Source organism: Phoenix dactylifera, chromosome 1, assembly GCF_009389715.1.
Source record: "Phoenix dactylifera cultivar Barhee BC4 chromosome 1, palm_55x_up_171113_PBpolish2nd_filt_p, whole genome shotgun sequence".
In the NCBI taxonomy this organism is placed as follows: Eukaryota; Viridiplantae; Streptophyta; class Magnoliopsida; order Arecales; family Arecaceae; genus Phoenix; species Phoenix dactylifera.
The window spans coordinates 40,541,050-40,556,020 of NC_052392.1; the positions used below are offsets into that span (position 1 = coordinate 40,541,050).

General features: G+C 36.9%; 1 protein-coding gene across 2 annotated transcripts; it reads left to right on the plus strand.

The window, feature by feature from the left end:
• The first annotated feature begins 519 nt into the window (after positions 1 to 519).
• LOC103714711 (nuclear pore complex protein NUP98A-like) lies at positions 520 to 13,178 on the plus strand. Of its 2 annotated transcripts, none has more exons than XM_008802078.4 (11): positions 520 to 669; positions 1,380 to 1,643; positions 5,486 to 6,097; positions 6,345 to 6,572; positions 7,848 to 8,479; positions 8,636 to 8,723; positions 8,808 to 8,868; positions 9,366 to 9,507; positions 9,694 to 9,810; positions 9,990 to 10,167; positions 12,144 to 13,178. In XM_008802078.4, the coding sequence occupies exons 1-11, from the start codon at positions 651 to 653 to the stop codon at positions 12,833 to 12,835; spliced, it is 3,033 nt and encodes a 1,010-aa protein (XP_008800300.2). In that variant the 5' UTR covers positions 520 to 650; the 3' UTR covers positions 12,836 to 13,178. The 2 variants fall into 2 exon arrangements, with proteins under 2 accessions (XP_008800300.2, XP_008800301.2); XM_008802079.4 differs by having other exon boundaries at positions 9,369 to 9,507.
• The last annotated feature ends 1,793 nt before the right edge of the window (positions 13,179 to 14,971 follow it).

Below are 14,971 nucleotides of genomic sequence, written 5' to 3' on the forward strand. Positions count from 1 at the left end.
ACTACGTATGCTATTAGTATCATAATCTAAGAAATCTCTTCTGAATTATAATAGCTATTATTTTAGTTCAACATATGTATTAATATTATGTTGCACTTTGGCAATGCATCTAGTCTTTGTAGCATAATTCGGTAGATTTTATATACATTTAGATGTACAAATGTTGTCCACCATACTTATTAGTAAGTCCGGTAATATTTTGCTTGCCATCATAATTTTTTATTGTATTCCACTTTATGCACAAGTTTTGTCTTTTAAACATTATGTTAGTACCACTCCATCTACGTATATCGTTGTTTTTATTAATGCAGACAATTTATGTCACCATAATTTTGATTGTTAGCTTTATGATTCTACATAATTTATATATATTTTAGCATAGAGAGTGTGTGTATATATATATATATTAAAAAACCATGGTTATAATGTTAGAAACTAGAGAGGCAAAGGTAACACGGCAATTGGTCTGCCGTCTTTATGATATTTGAACTGCGTCTGGGGAATCAGACCGAGGGAGAATCATGCTTTCGATTCGGCGGCCGAGGGAGAAAAAATAAAAACCCTCGCTTATATACATACCATCGCACGCTTTTGAGTTTTGGCTGTGGACCCGAACCATCTTCGAGCGCCGAAGGAGAGAATCCGCAGCGATGTTCGGTTCTACAAGTTGTACGTCTCACGCTTCCTTTCCTCCCGTCAAGATTCAATTTCTTGGTTCTTTTTCTTAGATTTCTACGATTCTTTTTTCCTCTCAGCAAGAATATCGCTCGAGTTTGTGGGAGATCTTCTTTCTTTCTGATTTGAATATTCTTGGTTTTGCTTCTTTTTCTTTGGTGCGGGTTTTGGGTTGATTGGGCAATGTAGGGTTTTGCATCGGCGATGGGATTCAAATAGTGGAGATAGGAATCTTGATAGATGTGATGTTTCTTGATGTTTTGCTTTGGAAAAAAAAAGACGGCAGCTTTACTTTGGGGAAATAATCCTTTCTTGATTTGCTTCAGACAATGACTATACATGTTACGGCCTGACGCAAGGTGTGCTTGATACAAACATTAGAAGTAGAAATCTTGAATGATATTTTGTTTCCGTTGTTTTGCTTTGAAAAAGATTGAAACTTGAGCGTAACCTTTATAGTTGAGCTCTTTGTTTGACTCTCTTGATCCGAAGTACAGGTCTTCTTGCTTATCTTGTTATGCTTTTCAGTCTTATTGGCCCTTTTTATTGTTGAAATCCTACAAACTGGGTGCTGTTTTTCTCCTTATTTGATTTAGGTATCATCTTTTTGTCCCCGAGGAGCGGATTTTGCTAGTTTCCAGTGTTTGAGCCATGTGTCATGATTTATTTTTCGGCTTTTCTGATGGCTCTATCCTGTCATGCAGCTTTTGGGCAGTCATCAACGAGCCCGTTTGGTTCACAATCGGTGTTCGGGCAGACAAGCAGTGCTAGCAGCAATCCTTTTGCACAGAAACCCTTTGGTAGTCCAAAGCCTTTTGGTTATGCGACAGGGAGTTCAGTATTTGGTGGCACATCAACTGGTGTCTTTGGCCAGCCTTCCACACCGGCATTTGGTGTTTCATCATCACCAGCTTTTGGAAGTTCAACACCTGCTTTTGGAGCATCATCAACTTCTGCTTCCCTTGGTGGTTAGTACTTGCTTAAATTCATAGCACTTGGGTTGCATGGGATCCATGCCTTTGGTTTCATTTGCACACTGTTTGATGTAATGTAAGTCAAGTACTATGTTTTTTAAATTTATGTGCAACTTTGTTTTGGTTTTTTCCATGAGGTCCATTCTACTTTTTTTTTGGTAGGGCTTTTTATATTGGCTGCCCGTAATCACTTGATTAGATAGAGCATTTGAGTTATCATGCCAAAGCTATGAACCATCAAACTACTAGAGTTTGTTGATGAAGATATAGTACATCCTGACTGAAATTTTGGAATGTAAACCATTCCCATCTGCAGCTAGAAGTTAATGGATATTCTTGTAACTTTTATAAATTGTGTTTATCCCGTTTGATCTTCTCTTTCTGTATCATTTTTTCTGTGTTTTAGTCTTCCTGCAAGAGCTGAAGTTAAACTCTTAGCGTTCCCTCTCCAGTTACAGATTTAGTTTTTTGAAGCTGTCCCCTACCGACGTGATTGCTCTAGAGTGATGTTTTAAAATGTGTAAGTTGCTTGAAGTCTATATCATTATCATGATTTTCAAGCTACATTTTACCTATTAAGGGTGGTAATCAACATTGGCTGCCTGAGCAAACATGAAAATGGGATAGAATGTGAAGGATTTTTGTTGCTCTTGTGGTGAAAGTCCCTACAATACAGACAAACAACTATCATCGAAATGTGATGGACAATTTTAAATATGACTTTTATTTTTATAATTCGGTACTATAGTGCTCTTCTTTTATTTATCAAGCATCTTCTTAGTCTTTAGAATCTTATTAAACAAATTAATCAACCAAGTTACTTCCATGTCACCCAAGCACTTCCAAACCTTAATTCCGATTCATCTTTTTCATAGCCTCTATTGCCTCAGATACTCCAATTTTGTGTGTATGCTAAACATTTCTATCCTCAATTGAACTAGTGAGGCATCCTAAATTGTTTACATGACTTTCATTGAATAGCTTACCAAAAAAACTACTCCATTTTTATTTGATCTCATCCTCCTTAATCAAAACTTTTTGATTTTTATTTTTGATGCATTTAACTTGAGTCAAGTCTTTAGTTATAATTTCTTTTTGTCTCACAAGCTTATAGATATCGTTCCCCTATCCGTAGTTTCTAATTTGTGATGTAACTCTTCATTTGCTTTAAATTTGGTCTCTTCTACTACTTTCTTAAGTTCCTTCTTAGCTATCTTATAGCTTTTATACATTTCTCTATTTCTATATGTAGGTAGACTTTTATAGCCCTCTCTTTTAGCCTTAATCGTCAATTGAACTTTCTCATTCCACCACTAAGTTTCTTTAATGGATGGTCCTTTTTCCTTTGATTCTTTTAATACCTCTATAGCCACTTTTTTTAAATAATGTTAGCCATTTCTTCCCATATGATATTGATTTCTCCATCTAGACCCCATTTTCCTTCCTTCAACATTCTATTCTTAAAAGCCATTTGTTTCTCTTCTTGCAAATACCATCACCTAATCCTTGGCTTCCTATTTTCTTTAGTCCTTCTCTTCCATTTCTTACTACATACATCCAAAATTACTAATCTATGTTGGTGGTTAAACTCTCCCTCGACCGGTCATGCTAGTAAGGAAAAAAAATCTATTTAATTAGTATTATGCTCATTTTTAAAGTTATCAAGTAATGATTCCTTTTTTTAAAGCAAGTGTTTACTAAGACTAGGTAATGTGCTATTCCGAACTCCAAATAGCATTTTCTTGCTTGTTTCTTTCTCTAAAATTGTAACCTCCACGAACCCTTTCAAAATCTACACTCTATTTTTTCATGTGCCCATTCAAATTTCCTTTGATAAATATCTTTTCTCCTTTAGGAATCTCTTGAATTAGTCCTCCTGTGTCCTCTTAAAGTGCTACTTTGTAATATCATCTAATCCTACTTTAGGAGCACAAGCACTAATTATATTAATAGATTCTTTTCCTATACTAATTTTTTCAAGGTTATTCTATATCTTGTTCTCTTAATATCTTAATTCTCATCTTTAAAATTCTTATTTATAGTATTTCCTACCAAGGACTCAAGTTTCGGTAGGACGCCCTGTGAGACATCGTGACAGTGTAATATCCCAAGTGTCGGGATAGGACTGTCTTGCCAGCCTCAGCGTCTCGATTCATACATCTTGGAACATTCCTTGTCCCAAGTGTCAGGATGGGGCGGGACGGCAGTGTGTCGCGTTACACGAGAAAATCGGAATAGCCCTGCCTGATGAGATTTGAAATCTTGATTCCTACTTCATTTTTATCTTGTTCTTTCCAGTATACCAAAGTTTATAACACATCTCCCCAAATACTTTTGCCTTTTCTTCTATTCACTTAGTTTCTTGTAGGTAAGTTATGTTAATTCTCCACCCATTTATTTTATCTATTAATTCTACCAATTTTCGTGTCAACAACCCCATATTCCAAGTTACTAGATGTGTCCTACTTCCTGGATTAACTTCTTTACTGATGCCCATCCATTAAAGCGTGAGAACCCTTGCCTACTTCCCATCACCTCTAGGCACCGATGTGGTGCGTTGCTTCTAAAGAATGCTCTAGTTAACCTTTGTTCACTTTCCTCTGCACCCTGGGTCGGATGTAGCATGTCGCTAGTAGGGAATGCTCCAATATTTTTCTTATATGGACTTATATTCATTGGATGTGACTCTAGTTTTATGCTGGCCATCAACTTACCGCAACACTCCTTACCGGGCTTGGGACCAACTAGTTTTATGCTGGCCATCAACTTACCACACACTATACTAAGAAAGTTGCTAAATCTGAATTTCTTTGAAAATCCATATTGCCATGCTTCCATCTCTTTGCACAACTTGCACAACTTGGTCCTTATGTTAAGAAAATTCTTCTTAGAATAAAAATAAATAATCAAATGGCAAGAAGTAACAGAAATAGCACATATACATTAATAATGGTGGCAAAAAAGCTCCAAAAAATCCAATTTCGGTTTTGCCGTTTCAAGCAAAACTTAAGTGCATTGGATGGTCATAGATATCTTGTTGAAAATGCAAATATCAGGCTGTAACTCTAGTTTTTGTTGGTAAATTAGGTTGATGTTATTCCAGGACCTCTTCTTTTTCTCGTTGATATGCAGAAAATTACTACTTGATCTATAGTGAATTTCTGGACATGCACTCTTGTTCTAATAGCTTGCTATAGTGTCCTAATTGAACATGGATTTGACTGATTTTAAAATTTGTCAAGAGATTTTGCTATGACACTATTGGCCCCCTATGCCATAGCTCCAACTAAATATTAAAAAAATAAATGTGCAGGGTTACATATCATGCATGCAAAAGAGGGCTTAATTGATGTTGAAATAATGTGAGGCATAGCTGAAACTTCTTATATTTTCTTGATCGTTTGTTGCAATTGTTACAAAAAGTTTCTAATTTCTATTTTTCTGAAACGGATTTTCTGCAAAATAATAATTATTCTTTAAGAGGAGATACTTAAAACTATGAGCAAATAGACGAATATCAAGGCTTTTGAAAAGAAATAGACCTTCAGCGTGTTTCTTTTCAAGTTTTCATCCGGTCTATTTGATTTAAATTGCTCCACATCTGACCAAAAGGCATTTGATTAGAATATCTAAGTTTTTCACTTACTATTTAGATTTGGAATTCCAATTCGAGCATATTAAGCACTGTAAATTTTTTTCTTTTTTTCTTTTCTTTTTCATTTTCCCGCACTTGATGTTGATTACCTTTTTGGCAACTTAACATGTTTCTGTTGACTTATTGTCCTTTCTTATATTTATTATTTTAACAAAAGAAAGATCATTCTACTCTCTTCTAGGATCCTCTGTGTTTGGGCAGAAGCCAACTTTTGGAGGTTTTGGATCAACTGCCAACCAGACAAATCCATTTGGGCAGCAGACACAGCCCACATTTGGAAGCAACCTTTTTGGTTCAGCTACACCCTTTGGTGCATCAAGCCAACCTGCATTTGGGGCTACCAGTACCCCAGCTTTTGGTTCAACAAGCACCCCTGCTTTTGGTTCTACAAGTGGCCCTGCATTTGGTGCTACACCTACTCCAGCATTTGGTGCCACAACTGCGCCAGCGTTTGGTTCTACAACATCACCAGCATTTGGTTCTACAGCAACTCCACTATTTGGCAGTACTGGAGCTGCATTTGGGGCATCAAGCAACCCTGCATTTGGTTCCACTGCTATGCCAGCCTTTGGTACTCAAAGTTCCACAGTGTTTGGATCTTCAAACACTCCAGCATTTGGTGCATCCACTACTCCCACATTTGGATCTTCTACGATACCTGCTTTTGGTGCATCAACTACTCCTTCCTTTGGCTTTGGCTCCTCACCATCTTTTGGTCCATCATCTTCTGCATTTGGCAGCACTCCATTTGGAACTACTCCATCACCTTTTGGTGCTCAAAGCTCCTCGTTTGGTGAGTTATATCTGTCATACCTTATTTTGAATGCATAACTAACTTTCCACGATCAGTTGCCCTCAGCTACTTAAAATTAGTATATGAAAAGAAATTTGCTCAGGAGCCTTCATAAATCATCTTACATTATTAAGAATACTGCAACAGTCCATATCTTGTTTTTCTTCTTCCTTCTTTTGTTCTTCCCATAATTTTTAAAATTCATGTTTATATTAAAACCTATTCTTTCTTATTTGACTTTTTGAAGGTTCTCAAACAGCAACACCTACATTTGGTAGCCCGAGTTTTGGACAAGCATCATTTGGGGGCCAACGTGGGGGCAGTAGAGTAGTAGCTTACAACCCAACACCTGAGACTGATGGCACTAGTGGTACGCAAGCTGTTGGAAAGCTGGAATCAATATCAGCTATGCCTACATACAAGGAAAAAAGTCATGATGAGTTGAGATGGGAGGACTATCAGCTTGGGGATAAAGGTGGAAAGTAGATTCTTTAGCTTTGTCACATACTTTCATTTAATTTCAGTCCTTCAGTGGTCATGCACCTGAGTCATCATGAAGTATTTATGGAGAAAGCACAAAGGAATAACTAACATACGCATATTAAGTTTTCAGCTTAGGCTTAAACATCTCAGTATATTTTCTACCTGAAAAATGGAAGTTGCTCTTGATTTTAGCATTAATACACTGCAAATTTCTCATTAAGGAAATGCCTGCAAGCAATCTACTTATATAGACACACCTGGAAGTTAGAAATACTATAAAGTCTTCTGGTTTTTATATCTAACCATCAAATGCAAGGTAATTGCTTTTGTTTCTAGGTGATAATCACTTGTGTAAAAGCAATAGCCTTTTGGCTTTTCATGCACCTATTCTATGGATTTAATGGATTTTTCCTTTTGGATATATATCATATAGTATAGGTTTAGCTACAATCCTACCTAGAGGATTTATGTCCGAATTCAATTAGTTGGAAACACATAATATGTCATTTGTATACCATAATTTAGATACTAAGTTGCCTAAAAATCAAAAATCGCCTAAAATTCTACATGTCCATCTCATTAATACAAAATAAAAATTTAGATGTATGATATGAAATTTTGATTAGATTTATTTTCTAGAAATATCCAAACACATTGATTTTTTTTTAAAAAAAAATTAAGATGTGTAGATAATGATGAATGCTGGGGATTCTTGAGTAATATGGCCTATTATGCATGTTAGCACCTTTGCTCTACTGGTAATGTCCATGTTATTTTTTTTGATAAGTACCAAGAAATTTCCAAAACACTTTTAAGTGTTGGAAAATAATCCATGGTATATATTCTAAATTTAGACGACTTGTGTTTCCAACTGATAGATTAAGGCTCAAATTTTCTTAATAAGATTGCAGTTCATCTCTAGACACATAATGGGAAGAAAACTATATTGTTTTTGCAGGTATCATGTCCATCATACGACCAGCTCTAGCATGACAAACTTCTTAACTTGATTCTATATTAATAGTGTCTTTTATAACTGTCTGGATGAGAATATTTTCTAGTTATAAATGCTAGACTACGTGAAACTTGATTTAGTTAACTTGTTTTATTTACTGTAGTTGGTGCCTACACCACCAGCATGTGTTAACAATTATGGTCCTTTAGGTTGGATTCTGACAATTTTGAGTATTTGTTGAGGTTTGTCTGATTGTATGTTCTTGTTTTTACCAATGCCCTTACATTTCATTGTTAAAATGTTACATTTCAGGGGGTCCAAATCCTGCTGGACAGCCTGCTGGAGGGACTGGTTTTGCTGCTCCAACACAACCTACCCCATTTGGTTCTCCGGGCACATTTAGTCAGCCTGCAGGAAACCCCTTTTCTTCATCAACATCTTCTAACCCCTTTGGACCTAAAAATGCAACTTTTGGACAGACTGGTTTTGGGTCCTCGTCGTCTTCAATTTTTAGCTCATCTCTCAATGCTTCCTCATCTAGCCCTTTTGGCTCAACCTCTTCTACCACTTCATTATTTGGGGCTTCTAGTGGTTCTGCTTTTGGTTCAAGTTCATCTCCTTCACTTTTTGGAGGATCTTCTGCACCTGCTTTCGGTTCTTCATCCTCGATTTTTGGTTCTTCTGGAGCTGGATCAAGTCCAGCATTTGGTTCTGGCCTCTCTTTTGGGAACACTCAATCATCTGGATTGTTCCAATCCACTTCATCGATTGGGCAAACACCATCTCCTTTTGGTCAGTCTGCTACAGGATTTCAATTATCTACTCCTAGTTCTGGATCAAATCTATTTAGCACACCATCAACTGGATTTGGGGGAAGTTTGTTCACCAATTCAGCACCATCAATTCTTTCAGCGAGCAATCCTGCTGGTTTTGGTCAAGCAACTGTAAGTCACCATTGAAATTCTGTTGTTAATTCTAGCTTTTCAACTTATGTGCTTCGATTTTTTATGCTCTATATCCACCATGTTGTTAGTGCATTTTATATGCCCTATTCTCCTGATCTTTTCTGGAAGTCTTAAGGAATTAAGCTTCTCCTGCAGCCTTCTCTTTCAACTGTATTTCCACAAACTGCCCCTTCTCAGGCGTCTGGTATGCTTTCTTTTGGCAACTTTGGTCAGGCACAGCCAGGTAATTCATTTATGTTGGGCTTTCTCTCTTCTATTGCAATTAATATTTCAAAGTATTATTGACATGTTATTATTGGTATCTCAGCATCTTCTGGTAACTTGGGCAGCACATCGAGTATCTTTGGTCAGGGCACCTTCGCACAACCGTAAAATTCAATTCCTGTCTTGTTCTTTAATGTAAATTATTAAATAAATGTAAATAGTGTTGAGGGGTTTTAAAAAATTTCAATTCTATGAGATTGTTGTCAGCTATGTGTGTCATGGATTCTGATCATGTTTAAATGCCACTGTCTCATTGCAGCATCTTTAAAAACCATAAAAAACTTGATATTCTTTAAAGTTGTTTTCGGGTTCTTATAGTGAGCTGTCAATTATTTTTTATTAAAAGAGGATACTGATATTACATGTTATGCGGTCTTGATAAGCTTGTTGATTTATCTTAAAGACTTGAAAATTTATGATTGAATGCTGTATTAAGTGCAAGGTACCTTATCATTGCTATTGGCCTGGCCTTCTCTTTTTAAAATTTTTGTTTCTTTCACACATTTTCCCTAATCCACTTTTATCTATTTATTACATCTTTCAATGAATTAACTATTCTTTTTCTGATTGTTCATTTGTTCAATGTGCCAATGCTGTACAGCAGAGCTGCTGCTCAGTCTGCTATGGTTGTGCAACCAGCACCAGTTACCAATCCCTTTGGGACACTTCCAGCAACACCTCAGATGTCCATTGGTCATGTGGGTTCTGCACCTTCAATTCAGTATGGGATTTCTACTATGCCTGTAAGCTTGCTTTCTTCAAGCCTCTGTATGTAAAAAAGGAAATCAGTCTGTGATTATCTAGTATGTTCTACATATGTTCCACTAATTTATTTGTCCCATTTCTATAATCAATGAAACATTGATATGCTTCTTGTGGACTAGGTGCACGAGCTTTGTATGTTAACTGATTTATTTGCTTCCTAGCAGGTTGCTGAAAAGCCTGTTCCAGTCAGAGTCTCGTCTTTATTGGCTCCTAGGCACATGTCTCAGAGAAGGCTTAAGTTGCCACAAAGGAAATATCATCCTAAAAGTGATGGTCCAAGGGTGAGAATATTTTGTAGTTTTACTTTTTCTATAATTTCTTTGGCTGGACGATCACAAACCTATGGGCTTCTAAGAAAGTTGACTGTTTCTTTTCCCTGGACATGCTAGTTTCCTGCTCATCATATTCAGCACTTGCAACATGCAAGAACACTAGTATCTGAGCCAGCATCTCTGTGCAGGTACCATTCTTCAGGGATGACGAAGAAGCGTCCACCACACCTAAAGCAGATGCTTTTGTTATTCCACGGGAGAATCCTAGAGCACTGGTTATCCATCCGGTTGAACAGCGGCCTTCAAGATCTACTACAGACAAACAATTTGGGCAGAAAATCACACATACTTCAGCAAATGAAAATGGTAAAATATGATTTTGTGCTGCATATGTAATTGCCTTTGTGCATTTGACATTAGATATAGTTACATAAGTATTTTTTGAATCTATTACTATGAACATTGAAGTTTATATCAAAACATGACTTTTGCTTGAATGAAAACTTGAGATGCTTGATTGGTCACTAGATATCCTTATTATTTAATCAAACCAGACCTAAGACTAAACTCATCCCAATGATCAAGTAGCAAAATTTATAGCTATGGTTAACATGTCTTATTTTCTGGGTTTATACTTTATTAGCTTTTGTCATTGGTTCCTGTATCAAGGTCTACAGCATAATGATAAAGGTTGTCCAAACCTTCACTTTCTTGATCCACCCCAGTTTCCTTCAATCCCAAACCCACCCCTTCATTTTTTTTTTGACATGAATTGCAGCCTGTCCAACATAGTGCCATCACACATCGGGCAAGCATCTTTGCATGTGCACAAGATTAAATTAAAAAAAAGAATCTGAGAGTTTATAACTTGGATAATTTTGTTCTCTGTAGTTGGTGCTTCTGACTTCATGAGAAGCCTTCAGCAAATGGCTCCTGAGCAATTGATATCATTACTGTCAATCAGTATCATACTTCTACCACCATCTCCACCTTGTAGCCATCATAACTACCATTTTCCCTTCAGTATATTCTGCTACATGTGCACCTTCCTTGCTGCTACCCATCTGCCTTCACCACCCCACCACTGTTCTCAATGGTTGGCTGCAGCACCACCACCAGCAGCCTGCTTCTGCTACAAAGATATCCAGTTACAATCAGTTCTCATTTGTTTTCTCCACCTGAGCACTGCCACTATCTCAATGTTGCTCTGCTACTGAAGTATGAGAAATGGCTGCTACAACTGCTCTGCTGAATTTAATTTATTTCACCATAGTTTGTTCAGAATTGGGCTCTATCTTTCACTTTTCTGCAATAAATAAAGTGCTTCTCGAGATCGACTATCATTCCATCTCAGTTAGATTCATGCAGTGAAAGTGACCTGTCAGTTCAATAATGCAATTAGACCCATAAAATCCTAATCAATAGAATACCAGAATTTACTCATCAGCAATTATCCGAAATAATCTTTATGTTGCTTGAACCCAGCTCGTGAAGAGCGTGAAGAACATAAAGTTATTTTAGGATAATTTTCTACCTGATGATAAGGTTAAAATGGCTTTCTTGTAAATTGCATTAGAATAATGGGAAATGTCCATTGATAGGTAGTGGCAAATGTCCACTGGTAGGTAGTTGGAGCCACACCTAAATTTTCTTCTAGTTTCATCAATGGAGAGGAAAGGGTCGGTATAACTTGCACAGAGTTCCTTTTCTAACCAGGTACACTTGCACCGTCCATTGATATTCTTTTCGTTGTTGGAGCCACACATTCCCCTTTCTTCTTCTTCTAATTCTTCTTCTAATTTCATCAATGGAGGGGAAAGGGTAAGTATTACTTGTACAGAGATCCTTTTCTAACCAGGTACACTTGCACTGTCACATGTTTTGCATGCTAGAAAATTAAGATTCTTTCAAGCCTTCTTCTTCTTCTTGATCCTTTTTGCATGCTAGAAAGTTCAAGATTCTTTAGACCTTCTTCTTCTTTTTCTTCTTCCAATTTTGTCAATGGAGAAGAAAAGGTCTAAGTATAATCTGCACAGAGATCTTTTTCTAATGAGATACACTAACCAGATACACTTGCACTGTCACATGTTTTACACGCTAAAAGGTTAAGATTCTTTTAGACCTTATTGTGGTGTACCGATCTACGTAAATTGTCCGGTGGCCAAGAGCACAAGTGAGACCCTTTTCTAACCAGACGCACTGTCACATGCTATGCATGCTAGAAAGTCAAGATTCTTTTAGAAAAAATGTGGAGTAGCAATCAATCATAAGATATTTAAACTCATCAATGCCAGCATTATTATCTGCTCCTAACTCACCTTGAATTTGCAACAATGATGTAGGGAATCCAGCTGACAACGGGCACAACCAGCAACAAAATAGCCATCCTCTGTCGCCAACTAAACCTTCCCAGAAGCAGAATGGGTTTCATGCTGACCATGCAGAAAAGGAGAGTGATTCATCGCCCACAACCTTCTCTGGGCACAAGGCACGTGAGGCTGCAGTTGTGTATGAGCATGGTGCAGATATTGAGGCTCTGGTGCCCAAGCTTCATCACGCTGAATATTACACTGAGCCACGAATCCAGGAGATGGCTGCCAAGGAACGATCTGAGCCAGGCTTCTGCTGCCATGTGAAGGACTTTGTGGTTGGAAGGCATGGGTATGGCAGCATAATGTTTGATGGAGAAACTGATGTTAGAAGGCTTGACCTTGATTCGATTATCCAGTTCAACAACCGTGAGGTTATTGCGTACAAGGACGAGGGCAAGAAGCCTCCCATAGGACAGGGTCTCAACAAGCCTGCCGAGGTGACACTACTTAACATCATGTGCATCAATAAGAAGACAGGGCTGCAATACACTGAAGGCCCCAAGGTTCAGAAATACAAGGAGATGCTGATGAAGAAGGCCCAAGAGCAGGGGGCTGAGTTTGTGTCATATGATGCAGTGAGAGGGGAGTGGAAATTCAAGGTCAAGCACTTCAGCTCCTACGGCATTCGAGATGGCCATTTTATACACGATGCTCATCTGTGATATCTAGATTCCGGAGGATATCATGTCCGCTTTAAGTCTGTGCCCTTTTAATGAAGGGGTTGTAAGGGTAAAATGAAATCGTCTCCTGCAGAGAAACTGGAAGCAGTGCTTTGTTTTTGAGGTCGAGCGTTTGTAGAGTGCTGTAACTTGTGGCAGTTTTTCCTTTTTCAGAAAAAGTTCTCTTTTCTTGGGCCAAGTGTGTTGAGGAGGAGGGGGGGTTCAATTGGTGAGAAACTGTATTTTGGTCTGCATGACACAGTTCTCGATTTGTTTTTCTTATGGGGACATAATTTGACTTTCTGCAAAAGCTGAGTATTTTCAAAGAAGCTGGATTCCAATCCAACCTGTTTGTTTGCAAAATTAATTCTTAACATTCGATTTGGGTCAAGCTGGAAGGCTGGAGCTAAAGTCAAGGCTGCTTGCAGGTCTGGTTGCATTTATTTTTGATGCATGCCCCCTGTCACAATAGTTCTCCATAAAAACATTGTCTTAAGGCTCGATCGATTAAATTAGTCTGTCTTATCTGCACAAATTTATGTAGGCTAAATAGCAGATAATGGATTAGGACTAGATCATAAAAATATTTATACATTAAGAAACTCTCAAATTGTTAAATTAGTTCTAGTTTTATGAGAATCAGGAAAAAACTTTATTTATGAGCGGGGTCGGGATGCTTAAGAATATTTGGCTCTCAAATGCTTTCCATTGAAAAACAATCAATGACCTTTCAAAATAAAAATCATCATTGTTTGTCAGATTTATGGCATTTGATTTGGCTAGAGATCAGAAATCATGTATTTTTTTAGACTTGTGGCCCATACGTTAAATGAAAACAAAAAATTACCATTTCAATAGTGTGTGTGTGTGTGTGTATTTCAGTTTCATCTATAATTTAGCACCACCCAAACTAGCTAAAAATTGATTTATATATCTTTTAAAATATTTAGATCATGATCAACATTTTGGAATTGTAGTTTATATTTAATTTTTGTTCACTAGCTATATTGCTACAATTCATGTCTGTCGGTTTAATACATAGTTAAGAGATATCACTAAAATAAAAAATTTCTAGTTTACCAGTATTTTAAATTTCATAGATTTTGAATAATGGTGCTGATTTTTATTTTGGGAGGTTTTATATTATGTTTGACTAGAAAGCTTTTGCGGAGAGAAATTTCCTTAGAAGCATCCTAGTCTATATATATATATATATATATATACATGTGCACACATAAGTGGATCTGCACTCAGATCCGATTAAGTCTATATTAGATAATAAATGTCTATATTGATGATTCGAGCATTGGATGTGAGTATTATCTCTAAACTACTTACATAACAAAAACTATTTGATTTAGAGATCCCCGACCTATGCATCAAGTAGTTAAAAAATTGGTCAGTCTAAATAAATTAAATTATATATATTTTTATCACTTGATGAATAGATTAAGGATCTTCAAATCACATAATTTTTTGCATATAAACAGTTCAGAGGGAGTAGATCATATTCAACGATTCGAATTATCAATATGGGACCTTCGTTGTCCATTATAGACCTGATCGGATCTGAGTGAAGATCCACTCAAATGCAACCAAGTCCAGCTATACATACATATATACAAATATATCTATACATGTGTATAAAGAGGGAGATTAACTTGGTTATACTCAAATGGATCTCAACTCAGATCCGGATAGGTTTAGATTGGAAGATAGAGGTAGTACATCGATGATTGGGGCTATTGACTATAATCTACTGCCTCTAAATTGCTTTCAAACTAAAAATTATATGATTTGGAAACCTCCAATCCATGCATCAAGGGGTCAAAAAAATATGTATTGTTTTGCATTATTTATACTGTCCATTATTTAAACCAGGAGGAGATCCAACATACGGTTCTTCTTTATAAAGGGATGCTTTTATAATTTAGGTGACATTTTCTCCTGGAGCTTTTCCCTAGTTTTGTATGTTCTCTTTTTTGCGTGAAAGAATGGCCAGATACCTTTCTAACCACATTAATTTGCTTTTATACATGTGGATGGAGATGGTTTGCTTTTTAAAAATATTTTTCTTTTCTCATCATTCGATCAACTTGCTTCGGTTTGTACAGCCACCCCAACCCTTGATAGCTAACT

Bases quoted from the DNA above. Each gene is read 5' to 3' on its own strand.
- LOC103714711 (XM_008802078.4), top strand. The intron at 9,508-9,693 runs GTAAGCTTGCTT...GCTTCCTAGCAG, and splicing joins ATGGGATTTCTACTATGCCT to GTTGCTGAAAAGCCTGTTCC. The intron at 9,811-9,989 runs GTGAGAATATTT...ATCTCTGTGCAG, and splicing joins CTAAAAGTGATGGTCCAAGG to GTACCATTCTTCAGGGATGA.